The sequence below is a fragment of the Geospiza fortis genome, unplaced genomic scaffold (genome assembly GCF_000277835.1).
Source record: "Geospiza fortis unplaced genomic scaffold, GeoFor_1.0 scaffold192, whole genome shotgun sequence".
Taxonomy (NCBI): domain Eukaryota; kingdom Metazoa; phylum Chordata; class Aves; order Passeriformes; family Thraupidae; genus Geospiza; species Geospiza fortis.
In genome coordinates, this window is record NW_005054315.1 from 7,469,858 (window position 1) to 7,485,759 (window position 15,902).

The window sequence follows — 15,902 nt, forward strand, 5'->3', positions numbered from 1 at the left end:
GAGAGCTGTTCTTGAGCAAAGCAGTCTTCATTTCTAGTCATAATTGGGATTTTTTTTTAATTACTTTAATGACCAAGAAGCTCTTCATGCACTACAAGCAGAGAAGCATTTCTAAAGATCATATTTTCAGACCCAGCAAGGCACTCTTCTCTTAGTCAAATGCAGCCATCTAAGCTAAAGTGCACATCCCCATGATCTTAGAGAACCTTTCAAACAATAATTTTTTGTGAACAGCCACCCTCCAGGCTCCAGCAGGAACAATAAACAGGTGTTTTCAGAGGACAGAGGAGTTCTTTTTCACATCACTACTGCATTAACAAATATTGCATTTGGGAGTTTTTCTGCTTAATTAAATCATTTAATAGCGAACCTTCCTTACTAATAATAACTCCATCTGTAAAGATATAAAACATTAGCTTTAGTACAATGAGATGCTGAATATAAAAAGGAATTAAATAAAGAGAAATAGGATCAATCTGATCAATCTTAGTCAAAATGTCAAATAATCTGGGTGTTTTACAAAGATTTAGACACACACAAATGTACTGATAGCTAATACTATCAGTCTCAGCAAAGTGATATAATTGATATTCAGCTCTATAAATTTATTGTAAGGCCTTAATCTCTGGCTTTCTGATATCCTTTTTGCCCTTGGTTAAAGATGGAACAATACATTACTCCAAATAAAGGTTTCTTAAAAACCAAGAAAGGTTTCTTTCCTTGTGCTCTCAATAAAGTCAGCTGAGAGGAACTTTCAAGATTACAGTATGCTTTCACTAGACATATTTAACTTTAAGTACATATACCTAATATTCTTAAGGGTAGTGCAAATACCATCAAGCCAATTATGGTTTTGCAGTAATTAAATCCTTGGTTTGCAGCAAGTTATGTCAAGAATGATCTTTGTTAAGAAATGTTGTGATGGATAAATTTCTATCAAAGAAATCATGTATATGTATCCTGAAATCAGAAGTAGCTTTAAGAGTTCCTCCTGTACTTCAGTGGCTCTCCAGATGGTGGTTCTATTTAAGGTAACATCTAAAATGTATTGTTCTGGGTTACCACAATAACTGGGACATAGTGTAACACAATTTAAAGTACAACCATTATGCAAATTGAGAACACAAGCATTTCCAGGTAAACTCTTTTTTGCCTTCTCTAAGCACCTACAGCACCCTGAAGTCCTGTATTTACATCTCAAAACTACAATAATACAAGCAGCAGAAAGTGTTCAAGGTCACAATTTGATACTATCCTTACCTTGTACTTTGGTAATAAGAATGTAACTACACAAAACAGTTATTACTCCTACAAAGCATAAGAAATCTCAAAAACTGCCATAGTCCACGGACATTTATATTGCAAGTGTATGTTTTGGGTTTTTTCTTTGAACAGGACTCTTACTCTGTAATCATACGTAGCATCTGGATTCTCATCACAGGCAATAACTTCTGGAGCCATCCAGTAGGGAGTCCCAATGAAAGTGTTCCTCCTGCCAACTGTCCTGTCCAGCTGAGCACTCACACCAAAATCCACTGTGGGTGGGAAAAGAGCAAAATGAAATAAGAGGGAGAAAATAACACAATGATTACTTTTGCAAAGTGATTTGAAAATAAAGCCCTGTAGATGTCCCACATGGGAGGACCATGCTGAAGAGAAACAAGATGATTAATCCTGAGGCAAGTGAGCCCTCGTGGTTCACACACAATGTGCTTGGGCACAAGTGTCAAGGGACACACAGCAGCACACAATCACCTCTCCTGTACCCCTCACTGGTGTGCCTGGACAGGAGAGAGAGTTCAGCTGCAGAAGTACTGCCTGGGTGGCTGAGAAAGGGCTGTTTAGACCCTTCCCACATGGTGAAGCCAAGCACCTCTGCCTACACAAAAACACAGCCACTTCCCAAAGGTACCTCTCATGCTATGGGAAAATGGCATGCATAAACACGTCCCTTTCAGCTCACCACTTTTTCTGCTCTAAAATTGGACAGCAAAAATAACCTGTTGTTCAGCAAGCTGCTCTCTGCTTTAATGCACAGAGCAGAAACATCAATGAGAGCAAAAGATGAGAATTATTCAGGAAGTGCTAACTTTGGGCACACATGCACACAGGTTGGGAAAGAGATGCCCATTTCACTACAAAGCAATTACATTACAAAGGTGTTTTCTGCCTTTCATTTTGGCCTGCTCATGACCACAGTGCTATACGTCCCTCTATACCAGTAACTGCATCTGGCCTAAGAGGGCTGTGCTAGCCTCACTGCACCCACCCTCTGAGTGACACTGAGGAACTGGTGGAGACCAGCTCAGTGGAAGCAGTCGGTTGGAAGCTACTGTGCTCCATTTTGGACCAAATGAAGGAAAGCTCTCCCAAGTGCTTCCTCCTCCAGCAGCCGGGATGACTTCCCATGCCTCATGCTGCAGGAAGGTGTAATGCAAAGCAGAAGGGATGTGGGCTGGGTGGGAGGGCTTCAGCATGGCTCTATATTTAACCAAAAAAAGGTGGCGAGTGTAGCGTGATACAAACACAGAAGGTTGACATGTGCACTAACTGAAAGAGACAAATTAGAAAGGAAATAAAAAAAGAGTATGTCCACTTGGCAGGAGAGAAGAGGCCAGGGATGAGCACGATTTTCAGCAGGCATGCCAGAGCTGGAACTGTGTTTTGAATTCAATGCCCCAGTTCCCTTGAGAGTGCTGTCCAGATCATATTTTTGTGTCCAGAACCTGAACAGCAGGTGCTATTTTAATTAAAGCTAAATACAAGAGAGACTCCTGTCACTTCCCGAGTCCAGAATAAAGTGAATCAGAACAGACTCAAGTTACACACAGTACAGTAGGGGAAACAAAATGATCCTTGCACTGATTCTGGCATGAAAACCAACATCTCCTAACCAAATTCAACAACAACCTGTGCTCCATCTTCTCCCAGCAGGAGGAAATACACGCAGGCTGTCAATCCACATGGAACCATTGACAGAGTACTCATGCTATAAAACATGTTGCAGGGCTCTGAAAGGATGAAATAATTTGGGAACATCATAAAACCAAAGGCTGAACAAATGAGGAAGTGGGCATGTGTGCCTACTTACCAAGTTTCACTTCTGCATTCTCTGTTAATAACACGTTTTGCCCTTTGATATCCCTGTGAATCACATGATGGGCATGAAGATGCGCCAACCCCTGCATTAAGGAGAAGAGAGGAAGGAGAGAATGTTCAGAGTTAGGCTCTTGGCTCAGCAACAGACTGCCCATACCCAGCAGCCCCAAAGGTCACAGCACTGTGCCTTGACCTCTTGCAACTGTGAGCAGTGGGACCTGCAGCACACCACCCACACAGCTTTTGGTGATGGAGCAGACACACAGGCTCAGATCAGGCTCACACAGCACCTAAATACAGCCCAACATCTGCACTGTGCAAACACCTCCCAGCTGTCTTGTGAACAAACTTCGGCTCCCACAAAGTCTCCAAGTAATTATATTCTCAATGACATCATTGCCAGTGTATGCCACTGACTTCTGACGTGCACAGGGTCACACAGAATTCAGCTGGGAAGGAAGTGGAAGGAGAAAGGAGGCAGCTCCCACATGTATATATGCACCCCAAGAAGGAGGTGGGGGGTGATGGACTGGCAGTCATGTTTGAGGGCAAGGGAGGACAGATGACAAAGACAGGCTCTACTGCAAAAGTGCAGTTCTCTTCTCTAGCCTCCCTAAACATGAAACCAGATAATTGTACCTCAGGAAAAAAAAATGCAAAGGGAAAAAAAAGCATAAGCGTTATACTTTCCAAAGGAAACAAAACCTCCTGGCATACGGTGCTTTTTGTTGAGACAGCACCTGGATACATGCCCCAAAGCATTAGCCATGTGGAGGGAGGGCTGAGAAAGACATATGTTGCATTTTACTCTCTAATGTAATTGGGGGAACAACGGGCAACCCTCTTAGCAACTGCCTGTATTTTGGGTTCTCCTCAGTTTTCTGCTCGGAAAATTGTAGTCTCCAGTGGGATCATCTTGCCTGTTCGTGTTGCCCTCACAGTCTTTTAATGTTTTGTGAAAAATAAAGGAATAGAACCTTTACAGCTGCAAGAGGTTGAGAGAGTAGTGGTTGCTGTAGAGAAGTATTTCTTAACACATGTTCTTCATTAACTGATCATTTACCAGTTTTCCTACATAACCATTGGGCTATTTCCCTTTTTTTAAAACAGTTAATAAGTGTGACAAAAAAACACTATCTACAGCTTCCCTTCCACAGGTCACAAGCAAATCAAGTGAACAGCTGATGTCCCTGAGACCCTTCACTGACTGCTAATGCTAAGTATGGTCTTATTTTTCACAGGAATGAAGGCTTTTCCACAGCTTCACACAAGATATTTTTTAAAGCCTTCTGCTACTCCAACCCAGAACAGATAATCATCTGCTCTCTCCAGAGTACCATTTAACCCTACTGAAAAAACATGTTTGGGGTTGCAAAGGCCTGGGAGGAGACAGAGGGGTACATCTCCACTTTCCTGCATTCCCCCGACCTTTCCAACCACACAAGGATTCACTGGGCCAACCTTCACCTGTGTCTCCACCTACACCAATCTTTGGCATTTCAGCTCCTTTTAACTTTGTGTTACACCACCTCCCTCCTCCACCTCTGACAAACTCTGTGTGGAATCAGGGTTTGAAACATCTCGTTGCAATGCGAGTTTAGCATTCCTTTTTTCCAGATATTCCAGCTCCTGATGGTCAGTAATTAACACTCCTTTTGCAAATCTCTCATTGGAATGAGAAAATGGTTTTCCCTCTTTTCTGAGGTAAATATTTTTTCCTCTTCTCAGCAAGTGTTTGACTGCTTTATCTAAGGAGAATTCAGGATGAATGCAACATATCATAGAATACCTCCAAGCCCATATGTCTCTCAAATCAAGGGTAAGATGCTCCTGAAGAAATTAGCTTTCCTCATATTAAAGCATGCTAACCATTTGTTTTGAAATACAACTTCTCCTTTGTAAACAACTTAAAATGTGCCAGTCAAACACCAGCAGCTGCACTGTCTTCTAGCATTTGAAATTAGAGCAAGAGACCAGAACTATGTGTCTCCCTCCATCCTCATCTTAAAAATTGCCAAGGCAGAGCAAATGTGTAACGCAGACAACAGCAGCATTCATTTATGCAAGAGCCAGTGCTCATTTCCTTTAACATAAAGCCCTTCAGAACTTCATTTATGATTAAGCAATTGAACAAACATACTGTGTAGTGGTATGGGTAGGAGGCAATTTGTTTTACAAAGAAGCACGAAGAAAACCATCCCAGATTTACTTAGTGAAGCAAAACAAATGCCAATTCAAAAAGCACTTAAACTGCACCAACTGGAAATTAAATATTAAGAGTAATTAGCTTAAGTTGCAATTTTAGAACAACTGGTAAGCTGCAGACCTTTTCCTGACAAACTTCTGTAGTGCCGCCTGCAAGCACGGCACAGGCACAGCCACACGTGACAGAGCTGATTGCTCTAGACAGACTGCAGGACAACACAGGATGAGAGCACAGCACACAAGTCCTGACTGCTGGCCTGAGCCAACAGCTCTTCCTCCATGGACTTGATTAGGAAAGAAAAAGGCAGCTGCCACATATTTAGAAAAGCCCATTCTGTACTCTACCGTGCTACAACACTGTTTCAGCCTCAGGTCTCAGGGACACAGTTTTACAGCTTCTGCAGAAGGCAAGGTCACTGGCTCCTCTATTGGCTTCTCATGACTAGAAATTGCAATTTTCTGCAAGGCTTCTGCTACAATACAGTACAACTCACACCAAGTTAAATGATGTGGAGCAGACATCTATCTGCTCCTACGCACTCTCCAAGTGATGACATGGCTAATGGGATTGATCAGAAACAGCTTCTTGCACAACCTCAAGCGAGGCTGCATCTCTGCAAGCCTGTTTCTGTGTGGGGCAGGCTGCTTTCCTTACCCGGAGAATCTCTCTGGAGATATAGGCTATCCAGTCTTCTTTCAGGGTATTCCCTTTTGTGTTCTTCACAAGGTCTGTGATAGAGCCAGCTCCACAAAACTCCATAACAAGCTGCAAAACAAATATCAGTGTACAACCAACATTAAACACAGATCTCAGCTGTATAGCAAAGCAAAATAATCAGGTTACAGCATTAATTTGGGAAGCTCTTGTGAAGTAGGGAATGTATTTTACATCTCTGCCTGGAAAATGGATTCAACCAAATGTCTTCAATATGTGTCAGACATCTATGGAATATGTCTCACATTAGTTACCACATTTTCAAGGACTGATTTAATCACTGTAATTTAATGCTGGGAATCTGGATTTGCTCAGCTATGCAAAACACATTAGCAGTAAGAGCACATCCAGTGCTGAAGGAATCAAACTCATCACATCACTGCAACACTTCTTATCCCTTAACTTCCATGTATTTACAGCAGAACGTGCACCCTGCCATTTTAACCCCAAACTTCAGTCCTCTAGAGGGTGTAGATGAGGTGGGATGAAGAATGTAACAGGTACAATCTCAAATGCAGCTTTCTTTTTACAGTCACACATTCTTACTGCTCAGCTGTCTTGTTCCTATGAAACATGTTACTATCCATCTGGGAAATGGGAAAAAAAGTTACTTAAAGAACAAATCCACTGCTTATAGCAAATCTTGGTTCAGACATCCCCTCAAGGATGTGTGATTAGCCTCTGTGATTCACTTATCTAGCCATTCAGGCAAGCACCAAACTCCTTTAGTTTGTCTTTCCATAAAGTGGCATTTCTCTCATCATCAATCTATATCCAGTAGAGAAAGACTTAGGAACATGCTTGAAAAACATCTGCTTACCCACAGTTGGTCATCATGTCCTGGAGGACTTTTCTTAATGAAAGCACCATAATAAGTTGCAATATTTCTATGATGAGAATATTTCTTTAGCATATTAATCTCCAGTTTGATTTCTTCTTCTTCATCCTTTGGAAAAAAAAATAAAACAAACCCCCACATGTTTAATATACCACATGCATTATTGATTTACTCCTCACTTTCTCAAAAGTAGATTTTTTCTGAACTTCAATTTCCACCAGCATCATGTTCAGTAAACCCCTCTGATGCTCATGCCATCAAAATCCTGTCTATTGAGATGGTCTAAAACAAGTCTTTCCCAAGTTTTCAGTAGCGCAAAGAAACAAATAAAAGATGCAATGGATTTGACCCAGTGATGGAACATGACACAATCTCTTTCAAAAACCCAATGCTTGTAGCACCTTAAGCAAATCTATAGCTAGCAGGCTGGGAATTTATGACAGAGGAATATTATTTCCATCTTCCTCAATTTTTCTCCTTTAATTTTGTTAATTTTAACCAGTTCTATTAAAATGCCAGACAGTGGCTTTGTGAAACCAGCTGCCAAAGCAGGTTCCCATCTTGGTGCCAGCATTGGACTGGCACAGGAAAACAGAGGTGGAGATCAGGAATTCCCCTTCTTGCAAGAACAAGGCATTTGCCTCGCGCACAGGCTTCCTTCTCCTCCTCCATCTGCCTTTATGGAGGAAGAGCAAGTGCATCAGGAAGAATGGGCCAGGAGCCCAGGCAGTAAACAGGATGCTGAGACACAAAGGCGCAGGAAGGATTTCCCCTGGCTCCCCCCAGCTCCAGCAAACCAAGCAAAGAGCAGCTCAGGTGAAGGGAGAAGGGAGGTCATCCCTCCAAAGAGGTGAAATGGGTAACATAATGAAACCACTCCTTAAAAGACCCACAACCTGCTTTTGAAGTGACAGTAGGACACGGGGCATAGAAGGATCCACACACTTTGAGGTGCTGTGTGAGCAGGCAGACAGCAGATACAAAAGAAGGAGCAGACACCAACCCACCCCCAACTCTCTCTTCCCACACCTAGACAGCAGGAGTCTTCTTCAAGCACCTATCAAGGCAACAAATTAAAGGCACGTAGATATTCCTTTTTGCTCCACAATTTTATATCCAAGCAGAAAAACATCTACCTTAAATTGATTCCAGGAAGAAGCCAAAACTTCTCCCTAGGGTTGCTGCCTGATGGGAATGGTAGCACGTACTCTAATTATTCTGTGATGTCAAAGCTGATTATATGATAAAATTTCAAGCCTTAAACTTCTTCGCAATTTGTACCACACTAGCAATCAAATATCCTATTCATGACATACACAGACGTTAATGGTAGCTCTGTGTTAACTCCTTATACACACCCGTACACACGGCTTGAACAACAGACACCACTCTCTGCTACAAAGCTAACTACAACCATTAGTACATGCTACAACCATTTCAAATACTCTAATAGTGGGGGGCAATGCTTACTTCTAACTTATTATGACAGAATTCCCAAAATGCACCAGGGATAAACTAGTCTTATATCTTCTCAAGATGTGCCTTTGAAGTAAAATACTGGGTATCTCTGGAAGACTGAACAAAATAGAAAGAAAATCTTGTATATCAAAGTTCCTAGTGAACAGCAGCCCTGGGAGAGAGTGTTGTCAGAAAAGCTTTCTGAGCCAAAAGCTAACTTGGTGCTTCCTCAGTTGCTTCTGTTGTCCTTGCTGTTGAATGATTTTTTTATTTATTCAGACTATATGCAAAGAGAAAAAAAAGAGAGGAGGAAGACAGGCTTATATTACACCAAACCTCTAACTATGGATTTAGGCAAAAAGAAATTAAACAGGAGCATTGTTAAACTTGATGCTTTGGGACTTAATTGCTGATAGGTTAATATGTATAATTGGATTAATCTGCTATTTTAAACTGACTTTTTAGATAAAAATTACTTCCTACCCTCAGCACATGAACACAATAGCTTTTGCAATACAATGGGCAGGATGTCCTAAAGGTTGTTTGTGTTTATTTATTGTAACAGCAGCCAAAATGACAATACTTAAACAGGATCTATTTCTGAAAAATTAAATAATAAAAATCCCAGCCCCCCTCCCCCCCAAATAAAAAATGCTGAAGAACAAACAACAAAAAAGGCACACGCTAAGCCAGCAGACTGCAGACAGTGACTGCTCTTTCAGCTCTCCACTGAGTCTGTGTCACAGCACCTGCTCAAAGGCCTGCAGCAGAATCTCCCCAAGTACCTCCCTGAACTACAGCTAACAACAATGGTCCTACATTCATACTTCAGCTGCCTTTGAGCCCTTGTCCACAACACAAATAGCTCCTTACCTACAGTACAATCCAGTACAAAATGCAGTTTACAATAATAAATGGATTCAGTAATTTTTGTCAAGCTTTGGAAGAATCCACTTAGTTAGTGTGGATCGATAACCCCCTGGCAATGAGTCCTGAAGACTCTGTGGTGACAGGAACTATTATGAGGAATTATCAGCACAGAAAAGGCTGAAGCACCAGTGTGGTACAGCAATTGGTAGAAGGCTAAAAAAAGGAAATTAAAAACAAAAAGTTGGCAAGATCAAAATTGTTCTGTTCCAGATTCAGGAGCATTTTTTCCAGGTTACAGGTCGTTTCATCCCCATGTGGACATCTGAAAGAGGCCAAACAATGTGCACCCTACCGGTGTTTACTTCTCCCCACTAACTACAAAAGGAGGGTGAGGTCATTAACCAAGATCCAGACACCAAACTTGCAGATGTCTTGCATCAGGGCGAGATGAGTCCCACCCAAAAATCTCACCGGATAAGGCCATTTCCACACAGATCTCCTTATGGACACACGTGCCACAGGGAGGGTACACTGCAGCTGGCAGCAGCGGTCCTCCTGAGGAGACCGAGGTGTTTGGCAGCCCTCCTGGGATTTGGACACGTGAGCCAGCCTCAGAGATGGAAGGTCTGTCACCTCCTCCAGACAACACATGCACTGCACCACCACCACTGACAGTGCCTCCATTTGCAGAGGCAAGGGTATCACAAAAGCAGAAAATTAAAACTGATTGAGGCAAGAGACTGTCATTCTCATGAAGTAATACAAAAGTACATCCTTTTTTCTTGAAGGAGAGAGGCAGCTGGTGAGCCCTTCCTAGCGATTTTATGCAGCTGGCATCAATTACCACTTTAAGCCATTATCTGTGAATACAAACTCCCATTGAAACCCTCTTTGTCTTCCCTCTGATGGAGCTGGTGGAAGTGTTTTATACTTACATATTCCCTGTCTGTTTGTGACAGCATGTCTGATTACCAGTAATTTTTGCAGTAAGCTATACTTTTGCAAGACTCACGTGGTTAAATCAAGCTTGGAGCAGCTTTCCTCTCCCTTTTCATGTGTTTCCCTTCAGAGACTAAATGGACATGCCAGCATCCCTAGGGGTTTCTAAGTGCAACACTCTTTTACCAAAATATTCTTGCCTGTAAGATCAAAACCTGCATATGACTCCCACACAGAAATCCACCTATGTATATTCAGATAATTTCTAACCATTTGAATCAGCATAATGAAAATAAACCCAGGTGTGTTACCTCTCAGCCTACCACCCAGCAGTACCTGATCAGCTTGCTTACTGCTCCACCACAAAGCTCAACATCCCTTGTTCTTCCATTCATCACTGCACATTAAGTATCAGTGTGGGGTTTTGTGCATACAGATGGCAAATCAATGACTTGTTTTTATTGCTTCAGCATTTACAAAATTGTGGTGATTTAAGTAGCTGAAGATTTAAGTATTCGACCGTGGTTGCCACTGGAGAAACTCGCAGTCAAAAAATGCTATTAGTGCGGATGCATGTAAGGAAGATTATCAGCTGTTTTCCAAAGGTAGCACTGCACCCCCTGCAACATTATGGAAAGAAAACACTGTGTATTTACACAAATTTTTAGAAGACAAGGAATTCAGAAACACTTTGCTGGACATTTTTGAGGGATGGAAAAGAAGAGAAGTAGGCTCTAGAAGTGTTGGAATCAGGGAGGACATAACCAAAGGGAAAGTCACTCCAAGTCTGTCCCTAAACATCATTGTCTAGATGCCTCAGGAGACCAAGCAGTCCTAACAGGAGACAACAGTCCTAACCTATTCCAGCACTAAAACTGGTATGAGACCCCTATGAGAAATTGTCTCTGAGAAACACACCTGGAAGAGCAAGGGGGAAATAACACTGTTTCCCAAGCTCTACAGCACAATAAAATTATTTCAGGAGCTGAATTTTAAAATAAAAAAACCCCCAAACCTCCCAAGGTAGAGCAAAGACATGTCTGAAGGCATGTAAGTGGTGACTTTCCATTCAAACTCCCTCACCCGGAAGATCTGTCTGACTACTACTCTTGGCTGGAAGTTTATTCTGCCAACCTAAGGAGGAGAAACTCAGTATTATTTCCAAAGGTTTTATTTATGCTACTATTATGATGATGAGAAATGTGAATGAGAAAACACAGTCCAGCAACGTTAAAGGAAGACAGTGTTCTGTGATAAAGGAGAGAGCAAGTTTACTTATCCTACCAGATGATTTATACACTGCTCTAAATCAGTGTGAAGCAGAATACAAATTGGTCCTTTCAGTAACTTTGCTTTCTGATTTAAAAAATGAGACAGTGACAAATCTCGTCTGTCTCCTCACAAATGACATCTAGTCATTTCAAGCTACAATCAAGGGTTTTTTAGAATTAATATTAGTACCAAACAGTGTAAAATCAAACACCAGCAAAACAGGATGGGGTGAGGGAAGCCTTCAAATCTCCTCTCCTTTGCTTTCCCAGTATTGCTCACAAAGCCTTGCCTGCCTATACCCATGGAGCTGCCCTGCCTGGAGAATGGCAGCTGGCAGTACTGTGCCTGGGGTTTCAGACTAAGCAGAGTTCCTGACACTCACGAGCTCCAGTGGCAGCTTCTGACATTTTGGAATCTTGAGATCACGGCAGAGTTGCTCTGTGTAGAGCAGCAGGCAGCAGCCTCAGCCCAGCACTGGGAGTGAAAAGGCACTGCTAACCCATGGACTCCCAGAGCAGTGGAGAGGAAACCAGTCTGCCTTCACAGGCATCAAATGATAACAACTTTCCCTTTCTTTTACCATCTGCCCCTGACACAGTAATTGAAGAAAAACAGGAGAGGTCCATAAGAAATCCAGTTTATTTTCCTTTCTGCTTCCTCTCATGTTTCACTTCTGCCTTCCACTCACATTAAAAAAAAAAAAAAGTCCTAGAAGACACCAAAACCACAAACAAAAATCTTCCTGGACAAATCAAATCACAACACCAACTTTTGCAAACCACCATTCTGCTTGAGTGTCACAACCTCCCTCCTCTTTGCACTCCAGACGTGGCCAGCATCCATTTGGAGCAGATCTGTCCAGGACAGAGAAAGTCTGAATAGAGCCTAGCACAATGGGTGACCTTTTCTGCTGCAGGAATCCCTAATATATACACTCGTTAATAAAGTTCTCACACACCAGGGAGATGTTCTGGCAAGGAAAGCTGGGGCAGTGTTGCACACAGCACAGCACTTGAAGTGGGAGCTGTGGCGCTGCCTCCAAGCCGGGAAGGAGGTTGTAATTTCAGGAGGAACCAAACCACAAGAGAAACGATACTTCAAGTGGGTAAGTCCCTGACAGTGACTGCCAAGGTAGGAAGTTTGTATAAAGCAGAGCAGCTTGCAGTGCAGAGAGTGCAACGTGGAAAAACGTGATCCTCTCCAACACCACAACCAAGTGCTGGAATTGGGAATACGACATAAAATAGTTGGTATGCAAAAATATCAAATGCAGGCTTCTTGGGAGGGAAAGTCTAAACTGTTTTAAATAAAAGACTTTAATTGAGAGATGCAATAAATATTTAACAAGTCCTTATACAATCCCTCCTAAATCTTAAATTTCTTATTACACCTCATCCTTCTTGAGACCTTTTTACAAGCCTTTGAGCTTTGTCACCCTCAAGCTAAAGACCTCATGTAAGTTTATTTCCCATCTGTCTCTCTCCTGTGTTACCTTCTCACTCCCAGCATTCTCTGTGCCTGTTTCACTTCACATGCAAGGTCTCTTTTTCACAGACACCTTACCCACATACTCTTCCCACCTTGGCATCAGCCGGTTAATTTCTTTGCACTGTCCTTCAGGTCCTTCCCAAACACAGACTTTTCCAAGGCCTTCAGATTGTACCCTCTTGGGACAGGCATCCCTCATGCCACACACTCAGTGACAGTGAGGGAGCACTAGCCATCCAGCAAGCAGTGGCATGGGTGCTGAGCATCGCCCACCACTGCTGGGAGGGTGCCTCAGCCTCTGCCCCTCGTCTACATGACAGCCCATGCAGAGACAGGCCCTCATGGGCTTTACCACTGGTGAGCTTTCTGGAAACCAGGCATCCTGTCACTGGGAGCTGCCACCAGGCTGCGAGCTGCTGCCGGCGCAGAGCCACGCTGCCAGGAACGGCAAAGCAGCCACGCTGCTCAGGCACCGTAATTGCAGAAGACGGCTGGGAAGCTTCCTCAAGGTCAAAAAAACCTCACTTTTGCAAGGACTGGATGGCAGAACAGTGCTGTCCTTATGACCACATTCAGTTACCTTCAGTGGCAACATTTCATCAAGCAGGTGAGAAACACTTCCACCAAACACACAAAACAGAAGCTGCTTTGTCTCGCCTTGGCACAACACGCTCTCTACTGCATGCTAAAGGCACTGTTTGAAACAAGAAAGCAAATGAGCCAAGTTGCTCACGACAGTGCCATCACTGAGGCTGCAGCCATAAAGGAACAGTTAAATTAGCTGGACAAAGAGGCATGAGGAAGGAGTAGTGCCTAAGCAGGGTCCCAGCACTCCCCAAGGAGCCTGTGTAGCAGCATTGTGCAGGCGCGGGAGATGGAATCACGTGCAGGCAGGAAGGAGCCAAAAACCACGTGAAGACAATACTTGTCTGTTGTCTCCCCCCTGAACCACCTCCTCTGCCAGTCACTGCGACAACAATATTTTCTTTCTTGCCCGATGTGCCTCCAGTGCCTTCACTGGTCACTGAATGAGCTGCTCTGAAGGCACAGAAACCACACCACTGCTGACCTCCCTCAGTAAAATCCTGAGATGCCACAGGCTTTTCCAAAGACAACCAAGAGAGAAACCTCCTAAGGGCAAATCGCTTCAACTATTTCCAAAGCTAATTCCTTGATCCTAGTCATGATTACTTAAAAGAGTTTCCTGCTCAGATTGCACACTGTCCATCCTCATCTAGCCTAAATTACGTACAAGTTACACAACAAGCTAGCCTTATATTGACATCTTCAGAGCTCTCATAAAAGAGGGAAGGACTAGTCCCCTACTTTCATCACTATTATTTACACTAGAAATGCCTGTTGCTATACAATTTCTACATCCACTCTCAAGTTTCTTGTGATCGGAACAAGCCCTTCCTAGCAGAAATTAAAATTAAGCCTGTGTGTGAAATAAAGAAATCTCCTTTATGCAAAGCTCCACGCTCAGATAATTAGAGGAGCTGTAGATGCTGGAGAGAAAACAGGCTAATGCACGATGCCAAAATGTTGCCCAGGTCTTCTACTTCCAATCTCAGCATGCATTTATGCCAAGGAAAGCAGCATCTCAGGGGGTGACAAAGCCAAGGAAGGCATTTGCCCACTGCCTTGTCCCTGCTCTGCCCTGGGCAGTATGAAGCTCCACCACTCCAGCCTGGAGGGCAGATCTCCTTCCCAAAGGGATCAACACATGAGTCCCTCCCCACATGTGCAGTCCAGACGCTGCCAGGCTGCAGTTTGGACCTGGGAGATGTAAAAGGCTGCAGGTTTCATGCAGCTGGAGAGATTCAACAAGAAACTGAAGTTCTGGCATGAGACTAAGCTTTAAACTTAGAGGGAGGCAGAAGGGGAACATCTGAGAGAAGAGAGGAAACAAAAGGTTGAAATGACTGAAAGCAGATTTCCTATGCACCAAATGCCACACAGACATTGTATTAGCAGAAATGTAAGCTGAGAAAGTAAAATATATTAAAAATAGCAGTTCTGGCATAACATTAATGTTCTTCTAGTAGTGAAAACCTATAATTACACAAAGACACTAATTTTCTTAAAGGACAGATTTGTTCAATATACAGCCTCACACCCACACTGACCAACAAGTCTTGCAGATGAACAGGGAAGAGGAATTTATTTACAACCCCTCTTTCATTTCATATATTGAAGGAAACTCAAATGCTACAAGACAAATAAAATATCCCAACAGTTTGGGATAACAAACACAAAAGATATAGCCATGCACACCCAAACAGGAACAGAACAAATGACAGGACAGGAAAGTAACCCCACTTGGACTTTCCTCAGGGCTCTTTCACATAGGATCTTTTATCAGAATGAGATGGGGCTGGAGAAGTAGTTTTCAAGAGAAATTCAGCAACTCTATCACCTGCCACCATTTCTTTCCTGAAGGGCCTGGCACTGCTCAATACATTGTATTCTTTAGGCCAAAAGCAAACAGACAGATTTGCAAAGCAGAGGGGGCAGACTGGCAAAATCAATCCTACATTAAGAAATAAAATTTAAAATAAAAATAAAAACAAACAAACAAATTGCACAAACCAAAACAAAACTCACGAAACAAAACAAACCAACAAAAACACCAAAACCAGAAACAAACCAAAATACAGAGCAGCACAAACAAGTACTACCACAATTGCCAGCAGCGGGCAGCTAGGTAGCCCTGAAGCAAGTACCTCATATTCCAGGAGACACAGTCCCACCAGTGACCTTTACCCTTCTACAGGACAAATATCACCTCAGGTGGACAGATCTGTCCTTCACAGGCACCTTTCCCCCATGTTAAATTGCAGATCCCCAGGTCACTTACACTCCAGGCTTCAGCACAACACTGTGTGCCTAAAATCAGACAGAATGAATCCAGGCTTGGTCACTGGTAATATCAATGGTTAAGACAAGCAAGCAACTGCTGGAAGACTACAAGTTTTATTATGGTCTTGGTCTTCTGACCCAAAATCAACTAGTAGG

The 15,902-nt window shown here is 42.8% G+C and overlaps 1 protein-coding gene across 1 annotated transcript in view; it reads right to left on the reverse strand.

The window, feature by feature from the left end:
* The window catches only part of MAP4K4 (mitogen-activated protein kinase kinase kinase kinase 4), a 163,860-nt gene that overhangs the window by 51,866 nt on the left and 96,092 nt on the right, over positions 1–15,902 (reverse strand). Inside the window, 4 exon segments of the mRNA XM_031056161.1 lie at positions 1,405–1,535; positions 3,092–3,182; positions 5,960–6,070; positions 6,840–6,965. Coding sequence (XP_030912021.1) covers positions 1,405–1,535; positions 3,092–3,182; positions 5,960–6,070; positions 6,840–6,965 — 459 coding nt within the window.